Source organism: Vanacampus margaritifer, chromosome 2 (assembly GCF_051991255.1).
Source record: "Vanacampus margaritifer isolate UIUO_Vmar chromosome 2, RoL_Vmar_1.0, whole genome shotgun sequence".
Taxonomy (NCBI): domain Eukaryota; kingdom Metazoa; phylum Chordata; class Actinopteri; order Syngnathiformes; family Syngnathidae; genus Vanacampus; species Vanacampus margaritifer.
This window is the reverse complement of record NC_135433.1, coordinates 13,116,540-13,140,400: the sequence shown is the minus strand read 5'-3', so window position 1 is coordinate 13,140,400 and position 23,861 is coordinate 13,116,540. Positions and strand designations below refer to the sequence as shown.

At 40.8% G+C, this 23,861-nt stretch overlaps 1 protein-coding gene and 1 long non-coding RNA gene across 6 annotated transcripts in view; one reads left to right on the top strand and one right to left on the bottom strand.

Moving 5' to 3' along the window:
• The first annotated feature begins 364 nt into the window (after positions 1-364).
• On the top strand, positions 365-21,204 carry LOC144042703 (uncharacterized). The gene is made up of 3 exons (XR_013290962.1): positions 365-463; positions 3,068-3,273; positions 20,793-21,204. It is a non-coding gene; the product is annotated as an uncharacterized LOC144042703 (long non-coding RNA).
• The window catches only part of cacna1ia (calcium voltage-gated channel subunit alpha1 Ia), a 196,179-nt gene continuing 188,267 nt past the window's right edge, over positions 15,950-23,861 (bottom strand). For 3 of the 5 annotated variants that reach the window (XM_077555590.1, XM_077555591.1, XM_077555592.1), the window contains 3 exons: positions 20,707-20,911; positions 20,294-20,529; positions 15,951-19,123 (listed from right to left, as the gene is read on the bottom strand). In XM_077555590.1, the coding sequence (XP_077411716.1) occupies positions 18,407-19,123; positions 20,294-20,529; positions 20,707-20,911 (1,158 nt within the window). In that variant the 3' untranslated portion in view covers positions 15,951-18,406. Of the gene's footprint in view, positions 19,124-20,293; positions 20,530-20,706; positions 20,912-23,861 lie in introns of all 5 variants that reach the window. The other 2 variants (XM_077555589.1, XM_077555594.1) reach the window with 2 other exon arrangements.

The window sequence follows — 23,861 nt, the reverse complement described above, 5'->3', positions numbered from 1 at the left end:
ATATATATATATATATATATTTGTATGTGGGTGAGTCTGTGTATGTGCGTGTGTGTGTGTGTGTGCGTGTGCGTGCGTGCGTGCGAGCGTGTGTGTATTCATCAGTTCACCTAAAGCCCATTAAAAAAAAATCCCATACTAATAATATAATATAATAATAAATTGCCAAATGCAGAAACATCAATGTAAGTTATCACGATGTAGTGGCTCTCGCTAACAGACAGAATTAAGTAACTGGAATTAGGTTAAAAAATTCTATATACGTAGACCATGTTTCTATAAACACAAGCTGATTCCAATCAACAGGATCGTTATCAGGCTTACGCAGAGCTTGCTGATGAGCTGATCATATATCAGCTGTGTTGGAGAAGGGCAACACGCAAAACCTGCAGGACTGCGGCCCTCGATGCCCACCTCTGTTCTACACTATGCAAGTTCACTGAAGAGTCAAAATTGTCCAAAGGTATGAATTGCTGTTTGCCTATATGTGTCCTGAGATTGGCTGGCGACCAGACTCGGCGCCTCTTGCTGGGATTGGGATAGGCTCCACTTCACCTGCGACACTAATGAGAACAAGCGCTACAGAAAATGGATGGTTGGATGTCTAACAAGCATGGCACCTTGTGTGATCAATAGACTAAAATTCAAGAGCGATCGGACCTTAGTGAGCTTAAAGCAACTCTAGACACACTCAGGAGAGCGCGACGCGGCAGAGAAACACTAAAAGAGATGCTAGCGGACTCAAAAGATCTTACCACAAATATGGAAAAATGAGAGAAAGTGATTTAAATGACTAGGATCCTTTTTGTGTGTGCAGTTTTGAACAACAAGCATCCAGGTAAGAATGCAATACATGTTGACAATAATGAATATCCCAAAAAACAAAAAGATGATTATACATTTTATCAATAGCTGATGTAACAAGAGAGACAAGACACAGGTGGTAACAGGTAGTAATTAGGGGTGCTGGTGATTCGATTCATATCACGATTCATAGGTCACGATTCGATTTGATATTTGCGATTTTTTTAAAACTCAAATTTAGAAAATACTAATCAGTAAACTTGTACATGTACACTATAAGATTTATATGAAAATGTATTTATCTGAAAATTCAGGTTGCAGTCTGTTTCATGTTTGAACAGCACTGAAATAAAACATTAAGGCTTAACTCTTTTACTGCCAAAGACGTTAAATGACGTTCTGCAAAAACCTACGGAGGAGCGCCAAAGACGTTAAAAGACGTCCTCCCATTTTTTTTTTTTTTTTTTTGAAACGGGTACTGGGAAGGCTTGCGGAGCTCTCCTGAAAGTTTTAAGCAGGTCTCGTGAGCCTAATGACTATTTTTGGCTCCTAGAGGGCAGCGATGACTCTCTTTTGACAAGATCGGGTGGGCGTCAGTAGAGGCGGAGCTAGAGCGTTGAGCAGGAGATCAGAATGGAAAACAAAGGAAAAATGGCGGCCGGTCGCGAGGAGCTAACGCCAGAGCCGTTTTTTTCAAAGACCAAAAGCATCGCTGAAAGAGCACATTGTTGATGACGATGATCATCATCGATGATGAAGATGATGGTGACTCCGTGGTTGGAAAGCATTGACGCGGCAGTAGAAGACGTTAGATGGAGCTAGATGGAGGAGGGAACGGGCAATGGCGAGCGTTTGCAAGCAGCTCTACACTTACAAGACGAAAGGCATCGACCAACGCTAAAATAGTACATTGATGACGACGATGGTCATCATCGATGATGATGAAGGTGAATCCGAGCTTGACGGCGAAATTGGAACCGCTGACGCGGCGGCTATGATGGTGTCGTAACGCGGAGCGCAACCGAGCACGCACAGGCGGACGTTCGATCGGACGACGGAGAGTGCCCCGAGCATATTCATCGGAGGAAGTGTGTACAGTCTGCTACTTGCTTTTTATTCCCCGGAAAAAAAGGCCGTCAAGAAAGTGTAACGTTTGCACGCAAAACGGACCAATGCGAAAGTGAAAGTAAACTGTTGTGCGAGTCCTGGCGTCTCCTTGCACGCAGGAGAGCGTTACAAAAGGAAAAACTGTATTTGAAACATCCACATAATTGTCAATAGTACCACAGTTGCACACATTTGTAAATAGTTTGCGAAATTGTTTTGTCAAATTGTTACACTGTTGAATGGAAATAAACGCATTTTGCAATCAAAAAACACTTTTTCATTGTTGGTGAAAGCGTTTTACAGAAGTAAAGCACTATTTAGGTGTTTGTGGCATCATTCATGGACAAAAAGAAGTGTACAATTCACTAGAGTGCATGAAATAACATTGTTTCACAAAAAGCTCTTTTTTCTCCGTTTTTTGTTTCAAAACAGAGAATTTCGGTGAAAGTAACCATTTTCTATTGTTGATTACTGAAGAACGGAATAAGGTAGAAACAATCTAATCTTTCATTTGGTCGGATGTGTGTGTTTCCATAGTCCAAACACAACATTTTATGTGGACCTTGAAAGATCACTCAAAATGCTTAAATCGGCTGGCACTGGCGACAACCCGTTTTTGAAAACGTCTGGCAGTCAAAGAGTTAATGTTCCATTAAAATAACATTCTTCCATGCGTAATGTGTAAATCCTAACCCTAACGTTTTGTTGAATATTCCCATAAAAAATTGATGTTTAAAGATGTATTCGGCCGCATATTGAATCGATTCGAGAATTGCGTGCTGTAATATCGCGATATATTGCCGAATCGATTTTTTCTAACACCCCTAGTAGTAGTTGACAGACCAGAGGGAAATACAGAAGATGGGAGAGAAAAAAAAATTAAGAGTCCAAAATACAAATCAAGTGGTTTCCTTGAGATTTGAGTTGAATTTGTCCCGCGAGCACGTTCATGTTCCCCTGCGGAAAATACTATTTTTGTAATGTTTTGTTTGTAACAATAAAAGCAGCACTATAATATTTGACTTTACTTTAATGACATAATTCAACTGAATGTAAAAAATGTTAAAACTTTTTTTTTTTTGCTTTAATTCAATGACTATTGTGATGTTCCTGGTGTGTGCACAAGGGCAGTACAGTGTTCCCTCACTTTTCGCAGGTGATGCATCCCCTTCATTTCCAGCAGAGGTTGACTTTATTGGGGGCAGGGATTTCCTCCTTTTATTAAGCCAATTCGTCTTCCATTTAGAAGAAGAAGAAAAAGAAGAAGGGTCGTCACGGGAACTTCCGTTTCCACAACATGCATTTACTGCGCAAAAAGGTGCATTAACCCACCAGGATTGTTCCCAACGTGGGATTGCAAAAGTAAGCCCTCTCCAGAAAAAAAATTGAATTAAAAAAAAAAAAAGAAAAAGAAAAAAGGAAGCCCTTTTAAATGAAAACAATTTTTTTTACGTAGTTATTAAGTAGATTTTTCATCATCCTCGTGTGCTACAGAAGGAGAACTCGCCACTCACATTCATTTCTGAATGCAGCCTTTAATCAGCAACTCGTACATCAAATGTTTACCTTCGTTGTACTGCTTGACACTAGGGTGCAGTACTTCATTTTTCGGGACATTTTGAATAACCAAACGTGACATTTGTACAGCGACCTAAGATTACGAATGGTCTGAGTGAAGCAGTGCGCTCGGAGCGCATTTCCCAAAGTAACCACAATGAGAGAACACGGATTTTGCGGGGCGACAAGCTCCACTGTTCATGGTTGCAGATTTTGTAAAACAAATGTTCCCTTAAAAAAAAATTAATAAATAAAATCACCATTTTAATTTTTGACTGGTCCGATTTAGAAGGAAGAAAAATAGCAAGAAAAACCGAGGTAAACTTGTAAAAGATGAAGTTACGGTTAGAAGTAGCAAAGTAGCAAGGGAGCATTATAATGCAGACATAAGCATATACAGTAGGCATACATGGAGATGTCACTACTAAACTGCCATCATACAGTGCTTGTAATATCAATTTTTTGTATTCAAGTGAAAGTAAAAAAAAAAAAAAAAAAAAGCCCCACCCCCACACCTCATAATTTTTATTAGATTTGTCCTCTTTGGCACAAATAATTAGAGAGAAGATTTAACTCTGCATCTTCCTATCTCGATGGCACACTTGCCACACCAGTTCAGGGTCTCCGATTACTGATTAAAATATAGTTTGCTGATTTTGCATGCTCATGTGCTGCCAGTCACATATTTTGTTGCATCTAGAATTTGCCATAATGTGATCCCTGCAGCACCCTGGAATTTCTTGAAAATGTAATAAAACCCAATAATGTAATAATTTTACCAATAATGTGATCAAATTATTGGGGAATAATTGCTTTCTAATGTTGGTCTCCCCCCCTCCCCTGTGACAGATAATATATATGTTCATTTTCAGTCTACAGTTCTACGTGTTGTGTTTTGAGAATCTAAGACTGTTCTATACATTCACAACAAAGTGTTTAATGCTTCAGAGTTAATTTCAAACCCCAAATTGTATTTTTTGAAAGATGTGAGAACTTCCCTGTCACATCATAGTTTTAGTGTTATATGGGACGTGTGGTACCCTATAATGGAGTCATTTCCTGATAAAAAAAAAAAAAAAACATTATTGGTGAAATTGTTACATTATTGGGTTTTATTACATTTTTGATCCAGGAAAGTGCAAATGTGATTACATTTTCACGAAATGAGTATATTATAAGGCGCTATAACCCTTGAAGTGAATGGCAATTGAGGCAGCATGTGCCTTTGTAAACAACAGTGCAGTGTAGGGGACCGCACGCACTTGTGTACACAATCAGGCTGTGATGAATTGACCGGGGGCAACGAATCATCGGCACTTTGGAAGTTGTTGGCTCCATATTCACTTCCCGGGCCCCTGTGGATACGCAACATATGCTCAGACACTAAATATGGACAATTTTCTTGTGCTATAGTACAGTTTGGAGAAGAGTGATACATTACATGCATCTTTCTTGCTACTTTGCTTCACGAATGTCAATATTCATTTTGGGCATTTGTTTTCATTTTTCTTTCCCAATTTTTCATAACTGACTTCAAAATGCTTTACACAGTATGTAAGCGCACACGACAAGAGGCTTTTTGAATAGTGTGCCTTACAATCGACGACGACTTGCTCAATGGTTTGTAATGAAGGCCCACTCAGAACTCAAACAGATCACGTTTTACACTATGTTGCTGCGAGGAGCACATTTTGCAACGGCTTTGTTTGGTTGGTTGTCGAGCCACAGCAGAAGTGCCAGACTTATGTGTAAAGTGTGCTGTAAAGCTAAGCACTTATGCTGCGTTTGAGGAAGGTGGTCGGACTTTTCCCACGTCATACCAGGAAGTATGCACGGGAACGCCCCTTTTGAAGTCAGAAATCCAAGTTGGGAAAAAAAGGACACGACAACGGTAAAGCCTGTAGAGACAAAGACCGTGAATGACAAAACATAATTTACACGACTATAAACATAGCTATTTATTAATTATTAATGTAGTTATTTGAAAAAAGTAACTTTACATAACCCAAGGTGATTTCGACTGACTGTCTTAACCAGAACAAACAATTTATCGGAATCAGCCATCTTTTTTTTGTTTACATTCGCTTCAAACGCTTTAAGTTAGGAAATGAGAGATTCCACGTGGGATATGTCCGACTTCCCACCTTCCTCGAATGCAGCATTATTTTAGCCTTTCTCAACCGCATTTCACACTAGTGATTAGCATTAGCTTCTCATTCTCTCTACTTGCTCGATGTGTTGCATGCTTAGCAACTCCTCCTCCGCCTTTAGCGAAAGCGCTACATGTTAGAAGGGTAGCTTATTGGTCAACACGGAGCCGATGATTAGTTACTTAAGAGAGAACTGCGTGGTGGTGCGCAAGCTAGCTTAGCGTCTGCCGTTCTCAAGCAGCAAGAAGAACTTCCAGGAGTATTGGTGACAGTGTGACATAGAAGCGCTGTTTTTTGTGTGTGTTTTTTTTTTAAACCAGTTAGAATGCCGCTTATTTCTGCTGATTTGTGAGTTTGGTGGACTAGAGCCCTTAAAAAGAAAAATCACGAAATGGCAAGGCCTGAGATTGCGTTTTGGATCCTGTTGACATTTAACATTTTCAATTTATATTTTTACTGTTTTTGAATTTAGTTATAGGTATATAGATGTGATATAACTACGTGCAGTTAAATGAATAACAATGTGATAATGATTTTGTGAACTACATTTGAACTTCTTACTCCCCACCATCTCTTGAGATAAGAATGTGTATGTTTTAAAAGTTGTCAAAGTCTCATGTCATTAGTCATTTGGTCGTAAAAACTGAAGGTCCAAGGTCAAAGCCTGTCTACATCAGAGGTGGGCATCGAGGGCCGAAGTCCTGCAGGTTTTGCATGTTGCCCTTCTCCAACACAGCTGATATATGATCAGTTCATCAACAAGCTCTGCATAAGCCTGATAACGACCCTGTCGATTGGAATCAGCTTGGGTTGGAAGTGAGAAACCTCCAAAACCTGCAGGACACCGGCCCTCGAGGACCGAGATTGCCCACCTCTGGTCTACATCATTTCTCCGAAGCTGGTGGGGAGCTGAGATGGACATGTCAGTATCTTGTGCCTGCTTATTTTAAACACTATCTCTTTGTCAAATTCAAGAGGCGGAGAGAACCTTTTCTACTAGTATAAAGATACTGGGTGTTTCCATATTCTACACACTGGGGGCTTAACATCACCTTTCGAATGTAAGCTTTTTTCCTGTGTCTTAAGAGCTCTTAATAAATCCTTGCAAAGGAAACTTCTTCATGAGGTCTCAATTCTGATTTATTTGAACACGCAAAAGATTACACTTAATAAAGTAATCAAATAAAGCCTTCACGTTCAACCTCGTTATCTCCAGTATGTATGTTATTTATTAAATGGTAGCATCCCTTCAATTAAGCAACGAGCAGTTAACGTCGGCGTTATCGTGTCGAAATAGCCGTCAACGTTGTCATACCGAAATTCCATCAATAAATATGCTCATCCATTCGCAGATGCCACAAGCAACCGCGTCCGCTCCAAGGAAGCGCTGACTTCTTTGTATGTCTGAGTGAAATTTCTCCAAACATATTGTACGTACACGTAGTTCCCATGTCGACAAGTTGAACTTTTGCAACCAAGTAAACAATGGGCTAACTAGTCAGAATGACTCATAAGAAACAGGCACAGCTAAAAAAGAGTGTTCGATTTCACTGTACTGGTTTTCATGTTGCATTGGGACCACCTTTTGAGCAGCCACAAAGAAAAAAAACCAGAGGGGCTCTCCAGCTTGCCCAGTGTGGGCCTACAGTACACGCTCAGCAGAGCGCCTAATTGCACTGATAAATTTGAGAGGGGAAACAAAAGCTCCCAGGAAGGAGAGTACCTCACATGAACCTGCAGATGGAGGAAAGTGTTTAATAGGTGCACCTTACAAGCACATTAACAGCACTGCGCGCACACTTAAGACTAAAGTGAGTTTGCGAGGCTCAGAATGAACAGCACTTCACCCTTTTGCACCACAGTGGGAGTTCACCCCTTCACATCTTTTGAGACTTTAAATAGCCCGGTCATGCAAATAGTGTTTAAGCAACACTATTACGTTCCAAAGGGACACATTACAATACGGTAGCTACGTTACCATACCATCTTGTTGTTTAAGGCCTTTTTTTTTTGCCACCAAGCTGGCTGTGGGATGGATGTGTGTACTGTACATTGTGCCCCGCACGTTGGCAAAATTCACAGCATTGTTTCCTTTAACATGTTGAATCAGCATTTGGGGCTATTGGTGAGGAAAAACTCCATCCGATTGGTACTTTTCAGCAAATTGGGACCTTGTGAAAAGAAACATAAAAAGAAACGAACAAGACTACATCGGCAATATGGAACATAAAAAATTAACACTGAGCCTCCAGATTGACAAAAGTGAAGAAAAAAGTAGGCAAATTGCTGAGATTCTTCTTCTGGGTTCCCTTTGAATTGGTAAATGGCAAGCTGCGTCCTCATGCTGATGGGGAGGTGATGTTCTTTTGCATTTTGAAAATTATTTATACCCCTCAGCTTCAGAAAACAGGTGAGCTGTGATTGATCGTTGCCTGAGCAACTGTGATGTCATCTTTAGTTGACAGCAAGTGGCAAAATGGCCGCCCACTGAGGTAGATAAAAATGGCTGGACTTTGCTTCGTAACTCTTTTCCCACAAATGTAATATTAATCAGAAGGTCATGTTTAGACTAGTGAGGTCACATATAACATATTATTGTCAAGAAATGTTTAAGGTCAACTTCCACTTTAAATAAATAATATTTTTGCACCAATCTAAAGGATGCTGGTAACTTCAAGTGCAGGTGTGTCAAACTTATTTTCATTGCACGGCACATTGGAGTTATTATATGACACTTTCATATGATTTGTGACTGTGAAAATGATATGACCGTGACATATAAATGTCAAATCATCTCACCATTCATTATAATCTATATTGTACACAATTGATGATGCATTTCCTTATTTTACAGATTTTTAACGTCAAATTGTGTTTGAAGTCAGAATTCATCGAAAATAGTGACCACCAAATATGTGATGTACCACAGCGTTTGATGTCTTACCATTTTGAAGCCTCATTTATTTATTTAATTATTGGTTTCAAACGTTCACATTTAGCAGCATTGTGAACAACGTTCTTCTTCGTGGTGTTTCAAAGTTAAATTTTTCACTGCTCAGAGACTTTAAACTTTTGCCTTTTGACAAGATAGTGAATTCGAAAAGAATCACAACGTGTCGTAGTGTAACATTTGTTGCTTAGGCCGTCAGTGCGAGGAGACACGAGAGTCGCCTTTCATTTCAGTTTGTAGCCTTGCTTCGGTATTTGTAATGTAATGCAATCATGTAAGACTTTGAAATTCATGAGTGTCTTGATGTTTTTCGCCCTTCGCGACGACCTTGTCTCATGCATAATATGAATCGGAGTGTGTTTCTGAGTTAAAGGAGGCGATCTGTCTTTTATTTTTACTCTCAAAGCTTTTTGAGAGCATTGCGTGCAGGAGCGGCTGCAGCCAAAACCTCTTAACACAACAACTTAACACATCTCAAAAGCACCTCCCCGTTTTCCTCTTCAAAAGGATGCAACGGCACCGCACATGAAGCATTAAACTCCCTCGGCTCCTCTGACAAGTGTCAATCACTTTGATGTAGCTCGCTGGAAACAAATTGCGGAAGCTTACTGCGGAATGCCGTCCAATCCAAAAGATGTACACAAGGCAACATCTATTTAAATAAAATTATTTTTTGAAGTGCACTGAGATGATTAAAAGTGCAACCAAACATCACTTTAATTGCACGCATACAAAAACGCTGCCTTTGTTGCTTTGCGTGCTCCCAGATTTGGAAGATAAACTTTATTTTGTGCATTGTTTGTTTACAATAGAGCAAAGTTTATTGCAAGCACAGCATTTTGTAAATGTTACTTTCGGCTTTGTAAGACATGATTTAGTATTTCTGCTCTGTAAAAAAAAAACTGATGTGAACTTCTGCTTCATACGACTGCTCATTAATTTTATTTTGGACAAACAATCATTTGTTACACGTAAAGTACGTTCTCACACATCATGTTCAGTGCAATGAAGATAGTGGTGAGCCGTCAGGGCCAGCAAAGCCTTCTCTTCTAGCCTAAAACCTGTCAGAAGCACTGATTTAAATTTGCAGCAATATAAAAAGTCTACACACCCCCTGTCCAAATGCTTGCTTTTTGTGATATAAAAAAACGAGACCAAGATATTTCACTTCAAAACTTTCCCCGCCATTAACTCATTCACTGCCATTGACAGCTATAGACGTAAAAAATTCATTTGAACTATTTCTATTAGTTTCACATTTTTTCCCACTTTTGTGAACAAGAGTATGAAAACCTAGAATTTTTGTTTATTGTACATTTAGAACAGATATCAAATTTGTGATTAATCGTGAGTGACTATTGGAAAACCTAGATTTTTTTTTATTGTACATTTAGAACAGATATCAAATTTGTGATTAATCGTGAGTGACTATTAGAAAAAAAGATTATTACAATTTAGGGGTGTCGGATGATTAAAATTTTTAATTGTAATTAATCGCATGACTTCAATAGTTAACTCACGATCAATCACAAATTGTATACTCTTGTTAACAAAAGTGGGAAAAATGTGACACTAATAGAAATAGTTCAAATGAATTTTTGACGTCTATAGCCGTCAATGGCAGCGAATGAGTTAATGATTAAAAGGAAAAAAAAGAAACAACATATGGAGTCAGCATATAACTGCCCCATATTTAAAGGTGCATTGTAGAGTTTAAAATGTTAACATTAAAGCTTTTTCTATATCATGCATGCTTCACCAATGCTCAGATGAGTACAAAGAGTCCTGACTTTTGAACTGTGACTGCGCCTATCAGCTTGTATTTTCTATCCAGTGTGGACTGTTCACCCCCGTGAACATTTATAGTGTTAGCGTCCGACGCAATAGGGATGGAAACTGAAAAAAAACAAACAAGAGTTCCATATGTGTATGCTAGATTTCTTATCCAATCAGATTTGAGCCTACATCTACTGCCATGTCAATCTAATCTGCCCAGGGCCTTTAGAGATCAATAGTACTGACTGATGTAACAAGCTACTATATTGGAAATAAGACGGATTCTTCAACCAATCAGATTTGAAATTTGTCCTCACAAGGCTCATTCGTCTTGTGATTGGTTGGTCAAAGCAAAACTTGTTACAAACAACTTTGGCAAACACAATATATCTGGAATGAGCTGCACAGAATACATTTGATATTTTTGTCACGTTATTTCAGTATTATTCTGAAGTGCTTCAGTTGCGTGCTGTCATATTACATGTTTGACTTCACGGTTCAGTTATTGCAGATATGTGACCAATTTGTGTCAACAACAATGGCGGATAGCGGTGTGGTAGTCGCTTGGCGCAGCCTCCTTAGCTTGCTTATGCTTTTGCAGCAAATATTTTGCTTCTTTATTGTCACGTTCAACAAGCGGTGTTGTACTTGAATCACCCGCCTTTGTCACTTCTCCTGTGTTTGTCTTTTTCATGTTGTTTCGATACATGCAAAGTCATGTTTTTTCTTCAGATTGCACTAAAGTTAGAAAAAAAAAAAAGTGTTCGTCTTCTTCGCTGATTTTTCTTCTACGCTTTCCGTTAACTCCCTGCGGCTGCGCTACAAGCGCCACTCCAGACTTGGCATATAAATTACATCCGTTAAACGTCCTCAGCGTCTTTTTTTGGACACATGCAAGTCTTGAAATACTTCTTTGTGTACGAGATTTGTTTGAGGAGCGAAGCCGCTTAGACAAAATTACTAACCAGGATGCGGAGCGAAAGCAAACAAAATGATCCAACAAGAACTGAACAGAAACCAGGAACGAGACAATGAGAAACAGCTGGTCACGACACAAGTGGCTGAGGGATCTGATTGGTAAACACAGGGGCTGACAAACAGGTGGACGCAAAAACATATGAACCACAAGTAAAGACATAACATGAAGCAAAACCAAATACAAAACTAAACAAATCCGGATCATGACAATTTGGGACATTTGTAACCCGGTCTCTGGTTAAGGTAAACCATTTAAAGCATTTATTCTGAAGTTTAATTTATTAAGTGTAACAAGTATTTACAAGGGTGGGGCCATGTGGGGGGTTCAAAGGGCTTAATAGAGGTGCAAATCCTTAAAAAAAAAGAAAAGAAAAAAAAGAAAAAAATATATAAAAATGAAAAAAAAAACTTCTACTTTGCGGAAATTCACTTATCGTGGGGTGGCTTGGAACGCCTCATCAGCGAAAAGAGAGGGAACACTGTAGTATTGATGAGTTTGTATTAAATGTTGGAATAAGTGAGTCCCCACTGAAGGTCCTGGTCAAAGTATAAGAAATGAATTGAAATGTATAAAAGTCCCAATGCGTTTTGTCGGTCTTAATATTCTGCAGTAAATGTAAAAAGATGATCTCTCTCAAACGTTTTGCCAAGCGTGAATTATTTTCCCGTGTTGCAAGAAATTGCATAAGTCTGAATCCGAGCAGTGATGTGAATGCTTGAACCGGGATTTAAAAATCTGCTTGTCGCAAAGGCAGCCCATCAAATGAGTGAACCGCCGCAGTTCCTCACTGAATAAATCTTTTACAGCAAAACCCGTTTCTGCAACATTGTTCCCGTTATTTTGTGTGCTGGAGCCATTATCTCACAAACCAGCGGGCCAGGTGTTGAGGAAAGCTGTCAGCAATCCATCATGATGAAAGCACAGCGGCGCAGAAAGCAGCGATGTCAGCACTGTTCCCAAGCTCAAGGTTTCCGCTTGTCACACCTCCCCTCCCTCGGCACACGCGGCAAAGGTAAAGAAGGAGCAGAAGAAGGAGAAGTGAAGAGGATGCGGTGACGGTGGGGCACTTGGAAGCAAGTCGTGAAGTGATAAGCTTCAGCCATTAGCACTGATCCTCTGACAAGCTTTGTAGACTCACACTGAGAGCTACAAGGGAACACGCAGTGGCGTGCACGGAGGAGAAGATGGAAGATTAGTGTAGCCCAGTGTGGATGCCTGTCAGAAAAAAAAAGGCCATGAAGCACGCTCACAAGCAAGTTGTGCACCCATGAGAGCTTTCAAAGGTGACTGCCGCTACATTTTGATGACGTAACAAAGTGGTAAAGAAAGAATATTATTGCGTCTAATGTGGCTAATGCAACTGAATGCTAGACAGTGGATGTGAAATTCTTCTACATCACAATATTACTACTACAGACGCTCCCCACCTTACGAACGAGTTACGTTCCGGACGATCGTTCGTAAGGTGAATTTGTTCGTAAGTTGCTTCAGTGCTATATTTTGTATTATAATTTATGTTTAAAGCCTATATAAGTATATTGAAGGTTTATATAAGTATGTTTAAGGCTTGTACAAGTAACCTGCATTGGTTTGTACTGAAAAAAACTTTTAATAAAATGGAGAGAATACGTACAGTACTGTACTGTACTACGTATGTTAGAGAGAGAGAGCGAGAGACACACACAGTATGTACATGTACGTAATAAGATAAATAAAATGAAGTTTAACTTACTTTTGGAAGATGTACTCGATGCTTAAGGAGATGATGGAAGAGGAGGATTTTATATCATGAGAGATTCTTCGTCGTCGCTGGAATCGGCTTCAAAAGTTATTTCCTGCTTCATGGTTGACCGGCGTTTCTTCCTCCTCCTCCTCGCCACGTTGCTCAGCCTCCAATGAGCTCTCACATCGCCAATCGTCGGTATTAGCGGCGGAAAGAAGCACTACGCGCAATACAAAATCTAACTTACAGCATTTCTTTCCGAACATTTTTCGACATACTGTACGCGCAGAAATGTTCGTATGTACCGTTGTTCGTAACTCGAATGTTCGTAAGTAGGGGAGCGTCTGTACACGCTAGCAACTAGTGACCCTTTAGTTGCTGTACATGAATTGGTGTGTGAGTTATATATAGGCCATACACACACACACATACATATATATATATATATATATGGGTTGGGAGGGTTACTTTTAAAATGTAATCCATTACAGTTACAAGTTACCTGTTAAAAAAATGTAGTTAGTAATGTAATGCAAGTACCATAATATTAAAGTAATGTAACTGGATTACTTTTGGATTACTCCAATATTAAGTATGCTCATGAAGACAAAATAAACATAATATCACCACAATATATATTCTATACAATATGCCCCTGCTATTTGCGGGTGAAAGGGACCCGGGCAGCCTACAAATAGCAAAAATCCTAGTGTGATTAAAAGGCATGTAGGCTATTGATTGATTGAAGGCTATATGCTGTTTTCGAACTGTCACTGAAAGCAACCACACCTCACAGTTTGATAGATAGATGGATAGTCATCCAATGAGGATGACGATGTGTGACATCAACTGCAAAATAAACTTTTATCCCAGTCACTATATATATATATATATATTCTCTCTCTCTATCTCGCCCTCTTTCGCACTCTCATCGTAGGAATTGTAATCCCTCGAAGTAATCCCCATTTTTAATAAATGTACCTGTAATCTGATCACATGTATTTTCCTGTAACTGTAATGGAATAGTTACATTTTCTTTGCAATCTGATCAAATGCGGGTTGAAATTCATTTTGGTGGGTGGTCATAAACATTTACTCTAGCCAATTTGTCCGGTAATGCAAGAGGCGTAGACTTTTTTCACAAGACCCGGGAGTTAAGTAATTGTTGTGCGCATCAACTTCCGGTGTCGTTACAGTGTCTGAACAATGCGACAGGCGAACAATAAAAGCCTCTTTATCGTACTGGGATACTCTTCCTGTGTTTTAAACTTTATTAAAGCAGCCTTACCTTTCATTTCATTAGTTTCCCTGCAACACTGAAGTAAAACAGAAGTAGATTTGAGCGATTCGGCGGGATTAAAGACCACGTTTTATTTTCAGGAAAGGGCAGCACGCAAGTTAAGTCTACAGCAGCATTTCACCTCCGAGGATTTTGTGTTGGGGCTCAAGTGTCAGATGCCTGAAACCCGAGGCACTTCCGAGCCTTTTCCCTTGGATTAACCTTACTACCCTCCTATGAGGGAATCTGTGTTTGTGATCGATTCTGCTGCAAGCAAACGAGCTCTCACTTGGTCAGTACATACTGGGATTGTGATACCCGTACAAAAACACAAAGCACACGATGCCATCATCAAAACTGAAAAACAGACTGTAATACTTAAATAAGGTTTTCTATATCCTTACTATGAATTAGGCCAACAGGGTTAGCGGTTACCTTTTGTACCTTATGACAGACTGTGGGGGCAGCTCGTACGTGGCTTAATTTCAGAAAACTGCGACCAATCATAAACCGTATTGCTATTTTAAGAGATTGATGTAGGCCTAAATTGAACCTCTGAAAATATATAAAACAATCACCACAGTATTTTGGACCATTCAGCCTTCCTACCCATAGACGCTCACTATAAAAATCTTAACAAGTTAACTACGACCAATCGCCACCAAAATGGACATGCACATCTCTACCTTAGGCCTACATCAATCTCTTAAAATGGCAATGCTGTCATAGACATACTGTTGTTACTTAATGCATGATGTAGCTTTATTAGCACAAAGTATCTGCATCATCAATACGAGCTTGAATTTTTCTCAGTATCTGCTCGGAAAGAAAATCGCTGGTATTGAACATCACTGCTCAACATTGTTGATTTACAGTCCACGATCTTATGCAAGCAGCTCATTCCCGCGTCATCTTATTAATCCTTTTGTTGTGCCAAATTCACATGCTGCTTTTTCTCAGCAGAGACTGCAATACCATCAATGCTTCAAGACAAACCCCCCAGGGCACTTTGTCCTGATGGATTACTGGATGTGGTTTCTGTACTCAGCAGTGATGTACGGTATGCATGTGCATGTGTGTGTGTTGCTCATGGTGAGGGTACTTTTAAAATAATAATAGGAATTGTGGAATAATGTGTCATTACATACAGCCTCACAATGACAAGAGCCCATTTAAAACATGTATTTTTAAGGTTCATAAATATGTAAGTCAACACCCAAAAATTTACAATACAGCAATTTGACTAATATTGCGTTTGTGGAACATGAATTAAGCAGCAAAAGCCTCCTATTTTTTAATCCATTTCAGCGGGCAGCCATTTTGCCACTTGCTGTCGACTAAAAACGACATCACAGATACTCAGAGCTCATCTAACAACCAATCACAGCTCATCTGGTTTTTGACATGGTTGGTTGTTACCTGAAACATGAAAATCTGTGATGCCATTTTCAGTTGACAGCAAGTGGCAAAATGGTCGCCCCTGGGATGATTAAAAATGGGTGGATTTTGCTGCTTAACTCATTCCACAAATGCAATATTAATTGGAATAGCGTATTTAGATTAACGTGGGTGCATATTTACATATTATTGTAAATCAATTTTTTTGTGCTGACTTCCCCTCTAAGACAACATCATACCTAAGTGAAATAGACACAAATATATACTAGGAATAATTTCTATAAGATTCTGGAGTAGGTCAAAAATGATCAAATTTTGGTAAAAAATTGGACCAACCCGCTACTTGAGTACTTTGACCCAACTTTTTCTTATTTTTATTTTTTAACAAAACAACTCAAACCCAGCAGTTTTAAGATGTAAATGTAAACCTAAAATATAAAATCCAAATGATGCTAAATCTAAACGTATAACAATAAATATATATAACCATAAATATATACCCGTCCATTTTCTTAACTGCTTATTCCTCACAAGGGTGGTAATTCAAATTACAGAAAACAATAACGGAAGAGAAAATGAAAAGTGCGCATAAAAATGAGTATTCCTGCAAACATGCAAAAGTAATAAGACGATTAAATAAATCACATTGACATGATTATTCGGGGCATACACATTGAACATTTATTGCTGTGTAGTCAGGCTTTAACCTTTGTTGCCATATTCATTGACATTTGTCTCAGAAAAGACAGGAGGATAAACCTTTCAAGCTAAAACAGCCCTTGGTTGTTCTGCGTTTAACGTTTAACCTTGACTCTCAGGCATCATCATCATCATCATCATCATCATCATCATCATCATCATCCTGACACAGTTCACTGACTGAAACATCAGGGAAATGCAGTCCGCTCACCTGAAGTCATGTTACAAACACATGCACGCTGGCACGCACATACATGAGTGATTTTGCATGAGTTGGGTGTGTGTGTGTGTGTGTGTGTGTGGGGGGGGGGGGCTATGTTTACACCACCTCATCATTTTGGTTCAATTCAAAATCAAGTTTATGATCTTACCACAACTAGCTCTAAAAATCGGGCAGCATCTCACTTCAGGCTTGAAGTGATTCAGGATGTGACAAAATGTCATTTAGCATTAAAAGACACACTTGTGCTCAGTGTTATACTGCATTGCTACAACGGCAGATGGGTAGCAAAGGAGATATTCGTTAATCTGGGTGACAGTTCAATAATAAACACACAGAATTGCAAACCCAGACCGAAACAATACGTCCATGAGCATTTATGCTTGAGTGAATATGGCTGCTCCCATCTGCTATGACTCCTCATATGCAACTAAAAAGGAGGACTGTTTGGTTCAGGGATATGAAGGAACAATTTCAAACCATTTGAAAATTTTTGCTTCATTGTTTTGTACACTTTAAAAAATGTTATAAAACCGGAAGCCACTGGCGGACAAAATGACGTGAGGCATCGGAATGGGCTTCAAACAGGTAATGCGAGGTTATGGCCGCAAATTGCATGTGCCTAATCTCTTTTCTACAAAAATAGTGGAATAGAAATCACATGGTCATCATCACCCAACACTGACATCTGGACACACAATTTGTATATACGTAAAAATCTGGATTAAGTTAAATGCATTTTCCATCATGCAAGTCAAGGTCCCTTGCAACCTTTGTGGATTCATCATTGCATCTCAAACTCGAACACTGTGAGAGGAAGTACTGTCAAAAGGAGTGTGCTTTAAATCTCACTGGCTATAAGGTCCAAACCATCTAGATGAGAGATGCTTAAGATAAAAAAACAACAACAACAAAAAAACAATTCCAAATCACACCAAGGTCATGTCATGCCTCAGCAATCTGATCTGATAAAACTCACCTCCCTTTTCAAAAAACACGCTGCTGAATGGATGAGAACTATTTCATTCAATCTCTCGGCTACCTGAGGCAGTGCTCTCTCAGTCATTGGTGAACTCTCCTCCACCTCACACTTTCCTGTGATGTCAGCAGAAGGTCCGGGGCCAGAGAGAGAGCGACCCGTTGTTTCCGTCTGCCGGAACAGATGGATATTAGATCCGCTTTCTGCCTTCCCCGCCAAACAAATGACCTGACATTCCTGTCCCTAATGTCTACTTTCAGCCTTGCTACTGTATATTCCGTCGTCCGGAAGCCTCCTTCCAACTTACCTGTTGCACTGCCTCACAAAACCTGATCTCTTGGTATGGATAGCTATTTCGGTTTGGATATCGCCATTTTTGCATTTTCCGCATCAGTGAACATGACCTGGCTCGGAGAAAAGCAGCCGAGGCTCTCGTGTCTTTTTGAGTTTAAACTCTTGTTTAAGCTCTGAACATCTCCCTGGCAAAACTGGCTACCTGGATCCTCTCATAGAACCCTCTACTCGCGCCTATCCGTAGCCCTTAGGCCCCACCTTTGCAGGCTACGACCCCACCGGTGCACTGCTGCATAAGCAAGACCAGCTCCCTAGGTTGCACATTTGCACAAAATAGGTCTTGGGTTCATCACAAATGTATAGAGAGAGGTCCATGGGGGAAAGATGAGGGTTGGAAATACAGGCAAGCCTCTCTTTCATTCGTGGGAACAGAGAGTGCAAGGGTCAATGAATGGTTCATATCCAAGGAACATAGACAAAAAGTCTAGGTTTCATCTGTTTTTGCGAAAAGGCCCTACTGTGGTTTGGCTTGAGCTTTTCCCTCGGAACCCTTGCGATCCGTCTCCGATTTCATCTCCATCTCCTCTCCGGGCCTCGGCTAATACCCCCGACCAGGGGTTGGCCAAGAAACCCTGCGGATCCATCAGCTCCAGGCCGAGAATGTCCCTGCGGGTCTCTCTTCCTCTGGATGACAGCAGCATACCCCCTTGGTCCAGGCTTCCCGTGCTACTGCACTTCTTCACTGCTCCTCCAGGATACGCTAGGGAAGTGGGTGACAGCAGTGACGTCAGTGACAAGCTGCTCATTGTCTCTGACAAGTGTTCACTGTTGCCCGCTTGACTGGACCCACAACCACCAATGGAGGACCCGATAACTATGCCCAGGTCCTCATCTGAAGGGTCGATGGAGTCGTCCCGTGCGAAGCCCGGGCTTGTGCTACCTCGCCCGCTGCTTTGGCTCCGCTGTTGGCCAATGGTGGCCTGCAGGGTTAGAGCCGATGAGGGGCTCGGTCTCAGTCTCAGGGTCGGGACCGGGGAAGAAATGCTCGTGTTGTCTTCACGGAGTGGGCACTCATGTGGTAAAGTAGCTGCTGGCAAGTCCATGTTTTGTGGCGGAGAGATGCTGAAGCTCAGTCCTTCTTCCAGGGTGGTCTGGAGGCTTCCTTCCGAGCTGCCAGTTGCCAGTGATGAATCACTGTGGGAGGGATACTGCAGACGAATGCAAGAGTTGGGAAAGAAATTACAGTGTGACTTTAATGAGTGCGTTTTGGTTGTGCTAACTTCCAGAGGTGGGCGTTCCGTCAGTCTGTCACTGACAGTCACTCGTTTTGCTGACAAATGTCGGATCACGGGAAACTTAACTCATTCACTTCCATTGACGGCCATACACGTCAAAGATCCATTTTACCTGGGCTGGCAGTGAATTAGTTAAGTTTCCACTTCCGACGATGTGGGTTTTCGTCCGTCACCTGAATCGTTAGATAAGTACTCATTGACCTATCAGTCCATCACTAACAGACTCCCATTTTGCTGACTACTGCATGCAGGTATTAGTTTAGCGCTCACTTTGTGTATTTTACGTCAGGCATATTTTGTGGCGGGGTGGTCACTATTTTTTAATAAGTGGACGGTATGTGCCGCTTTGAACACCCCCTTTTTCTTTTGTCGCTCAGTTCTTTAGAACAATATTAGAATTTGCAGAAGCATCTTCTGTTGAATAAGTTATAATTCTTTAATTTAAAAAAATATTAGTTTAAATAAGGTTTCCTCTTGTAAACATTAAGCATATAATTCATACAGGCAGATGTTTAAAGTCCTCTTGTTTAACAAACAACATAAATCATGCTGTTTCTACTAAGTTCTGTCTCAACTATTCTCCAATTTCGATATTGTAAATGTATAGGATCGTATGCTGAGAAATGTTTCTTGGGAGTGGTAATGTGTCAGCCTCGCGGCTTCAAAAGTCTTGGCCTATCGGCTATCTGTAATATATACAGATAAATGGTTTGGCCATTTGCGCCAGTTTGTTTTATTTATTTAATTTTTTACTTTATTTGGCCGCATCTCTGCTTTGTGCTGCTCCCTGCGTGTGACATAGTAGTACGTTCTCGATGCTGATTGGCTGTCGTTGAATGGTCCTAAAGTGACAGTGACAAACTGTGATTTAATTACGGAAGTGCGGTTAAAATAATGATGACGCCGTGACAGACTGACGATTACAGTTGGATGGACTGATGATGACGGTCGGCAGCCGCTGACGAATGATGGACTGGCAAAACTTACTGACGTGCCCACCTCTGCTAATTCCTTCACATCTTATGATCACGTCTGTTTGATATGACAGTACTTCATACTCCTGTTTCCCTTCACCCTCCCTACCTGAGTACACAGTATCTTGCTATGGCCTCCGGGGGAACGGAATGCAGCCCATGAAGCAGGGGAGGTCAACCTAAGGCCCCGTGACAACCTCAGGCTCCGGCTGCGGGGAGGTGCTGGGATGGCTGCTTCTGTCGAGTGGAAGAATTCAGTAGGCAGGGGGAGCAGCGGAGAGATGCTGCGGGCTTCTTCTTTTCCCTCCGTGTTTCTTTCTTTGTTGCTAACGCTGGAAACGCCACCTTGAGAAAAAATGGTTTCATCCAATTGAGATGATTAATGCTTTTAGGCATTTATTCATGTATTTAAGGCACCCTGGCCCATTATTTCATTTTGTACATGGTTTACTCTACTGTACATTTACACTAGCTGCTCATTTATGCCAGAAAATATGTACCTAATTGACTGGATGTACTCACTTGGGCTGTAGTAAGGTGAGCACATATTTGGCGAATTTGATTGCATTTCTATATCCTGCAGCACAGTTTCCATCTCTACTTTGCAGAGGGTCCTGGAGAAATGGCCGAGCCCTTGGACCTGGCTCTGGACAACAGTCTGGTGGATTTGCTGACTTCTTCCTCCTGCAGCCTCTTCAGAGCTGCTGGATCCACTGCTGCACTTTCCCTGGAAGGGAGCAGACGACGTGCAACTGAGGAGATAGTCTTCTCCGATGCATTCATTCATTTTTAAAAAATGAATTGGTCTCTATTACAACTGAAATTAGCCCGTGGAATGCATTATCCTCAAAGTGATTGTTAAAGTTCTCAAGGCCTATAGGTTGGAAGAAAGATCTTTAATTACATTTTATTCTTCCTTTCCTATCAGCTCTTGTCAAATAGAGCATTGATTATCATACTGAGTATTTGTTATTTTAATGGTTATGTATTATGAAAATAAATGTCAGGTGTTAACTTTGAGAGAGTGTGTAATTGGTCTACTGATAGAGATGGATTGAGTTCGGCATCATACAGTAACTGCAGCCATTTTATGCACAAGGAAAATAACAATGAGAACGGAACACTTCATGAATCAACACTGTTGCTTGTCCTCCTGACTGTTGAATGCACTTCATCCATGTCAATGTCACATGTGATTCAAGATTTAAGTAATGGTACTCCACTGGAGACAGACTCAGTAAATGTCACTTCCATTTTGATATTCATTTTCAAAGGTACAGTATGTTTTCAGGCTGAAAATGCTGTTATGCTAAGTTCAGACCAACAGTCCAGGGGGCATTGTAGTCAATGGACTTAGCGCAGGGGGGCGCGATGACATGCCGGGCAGCGCGTATGTGACGTTTCCGGCGAGCATTTCGCTACTTCGCCCATTTCGCCGTAATTGGCTGAATTAAACTTTTGGCGCCGTCGTATCAGCGAAAGCCAATCGTGTCGAGATAGTCCACATCACCGACCAAACACAGAAAGCGATTGTGTGCAGAGCATGTAGCATAGCAATGGAGGATAGCCTGATCGTCGCGGTTTGGAGACACGGCGAGCTTCGTGTACTGGGACCGGGCCAAAAAGGAGATTACTTGGAGGAAGAAGCGTGGCGGTCGGCTTATCTGGTGAGTTTGTTTGTTTAATTGTCGAAGTGTGAAGCAAGCTAGCAATGCTACACTAAAGTTAGCACCACCTACCGAAGCAGAAATCCTTCCTCTTCCTCCGTTGCGGCGCTGAGCAAAACAAATGCTATTGGGAACCACGCGAACAAACACGCGCGAGACCAGCGTAGCGTTGCAATATTTTCGGTCTGAACGTAGCATTAGTTATTGTAGTGTGTGCTTCTTCACACTGTACTGACCCCTTGAATTAAGGAGTCATTTGCATCACCCAAAACCAAAGACCTCACCTCAGATCCAAATGGGCTTTATCTCTTTTCCTTCTTTTCCCTCACTCATGCATTTTCTTTAATGAGCTGTGCGTTCAGAGAAATGCTTGCTGATTGCAGGGCTTATCTCGCTATTCAGAAACAAGTAGTATTACCCAATTAGGGAAGAGAAAGGATGGATGATAAGGGATAGAGATAAATGGGGCTGTAGGAGGGAGGTGGCAAGAGGGTGCACATAAGATAAATCCAAACGAGGAACAAGGTGCAGCGTGAGAGCCACTGGGAATCGCAACTCGGGAGAACCTGACGGGGAGATTCATTTGTGGGAGGGTGTTAAGATGGTGGACAGAGATGATGGCTATTTCAAGGCGTACTCGCACTAAGCCATTTGAACCGTGCTGGGCTTAGATTCCTCCTCGGTCTCCTGCACCCAAAGACCTCACCCCATTTGCATCAACACATCATTACACAACGCTGGATTATTCTTGTTAATAAATCCAAAGGCTCATATAGTTCTTCCCACTCTGCACTTTGACGTTTACATGACGTGTTGAGTAAAAACATGGAAATGTACGTAATTGTGTGGTATGAGGTAGTTTATTGTTGTGACATCTGTACGAGATGTTGAGACTGTGGGAGCACGCATCCGTCTGTACATATTCATTACTATGATAGCAAGGACAAACTGCATTACAGTAGTTGTGTAAATGAGGTCTGTGTTGTATGTGCACATTTATGGGAGAATGACCGTGGGTTGTCTCTTCTAAGTGATTGGACTGAATGTCAAGAGAAAAGACAACCTGCATTGCTTAGTGTGAGTATGCCCTTAAGGCCGAAATAGTTCTACAACCGATAAAAATAAAGAAATACACTCTAGAAGCTAAGGTTTATAGTTTGCGAGAGAGGAGAGCATAGCCATTAAAAGACTCCTAATGGTCATTTGTTATTGCCTTCTGGAATGAGTACAGAAACAAACCAGTGGACTCCAGTGTAATGTTAGTGTTTACCCTCATGGGGAAGTTGGACAGATGCACCAAATACAAATTAATGCTTGGAGGAATTCCACCAATATGATGATACAGTTGTTGTTGGAGTGCAGTCTTTGTTTGGAATGTAGTGGAAGGCCACATTTTAAAGGTCTCATATTATTCCACTTTTCAACATACTAAAACACTTCTCAAATGTGTAAAAGACATGTCTGTGACATGCATTCGTCAAAATTGACTTTGGATCTAATATTTTTGTTGTCCCGAAATCAGCCAAAAAACATTCTGTTCAAAACAGCCTGTTTGTCACTTTTATGTAAATAGCTGCACCAGGCCACGCCTAGGCCATACCCTTCTTCCTTCGGTCATGGAAACGACTGGCCATGGGAGCAGAAGAAAAATAAATAAATACAGACATGTCTTTTACACATTTGAGAAATTTTACATTTTAATATGTGGCAAAGTGGCATGACGTTTTACCATAAGAAAAAGTAGCATAATGTTACTACAGAGACTTTGTTGAAGCGTTAGTTTGTGATTGTTTCGGCAATGGTTATTTTGGAGTAACCGGCAAATCTTCCGCAAACGTTATTTTGCCGTGAATGTTTGCAATTTACCGTGAATGCTTGTAGACATTAACAAGCGGTTACGAATAACACAAATATGCATTTAGGCCACTTCGCGGTCGCAACGTGCAAGCCATCTCTTCGAGACCACTTAGCGGCCGGTTAGCATCACAAAGTCATGTCAACTAGGTGGCG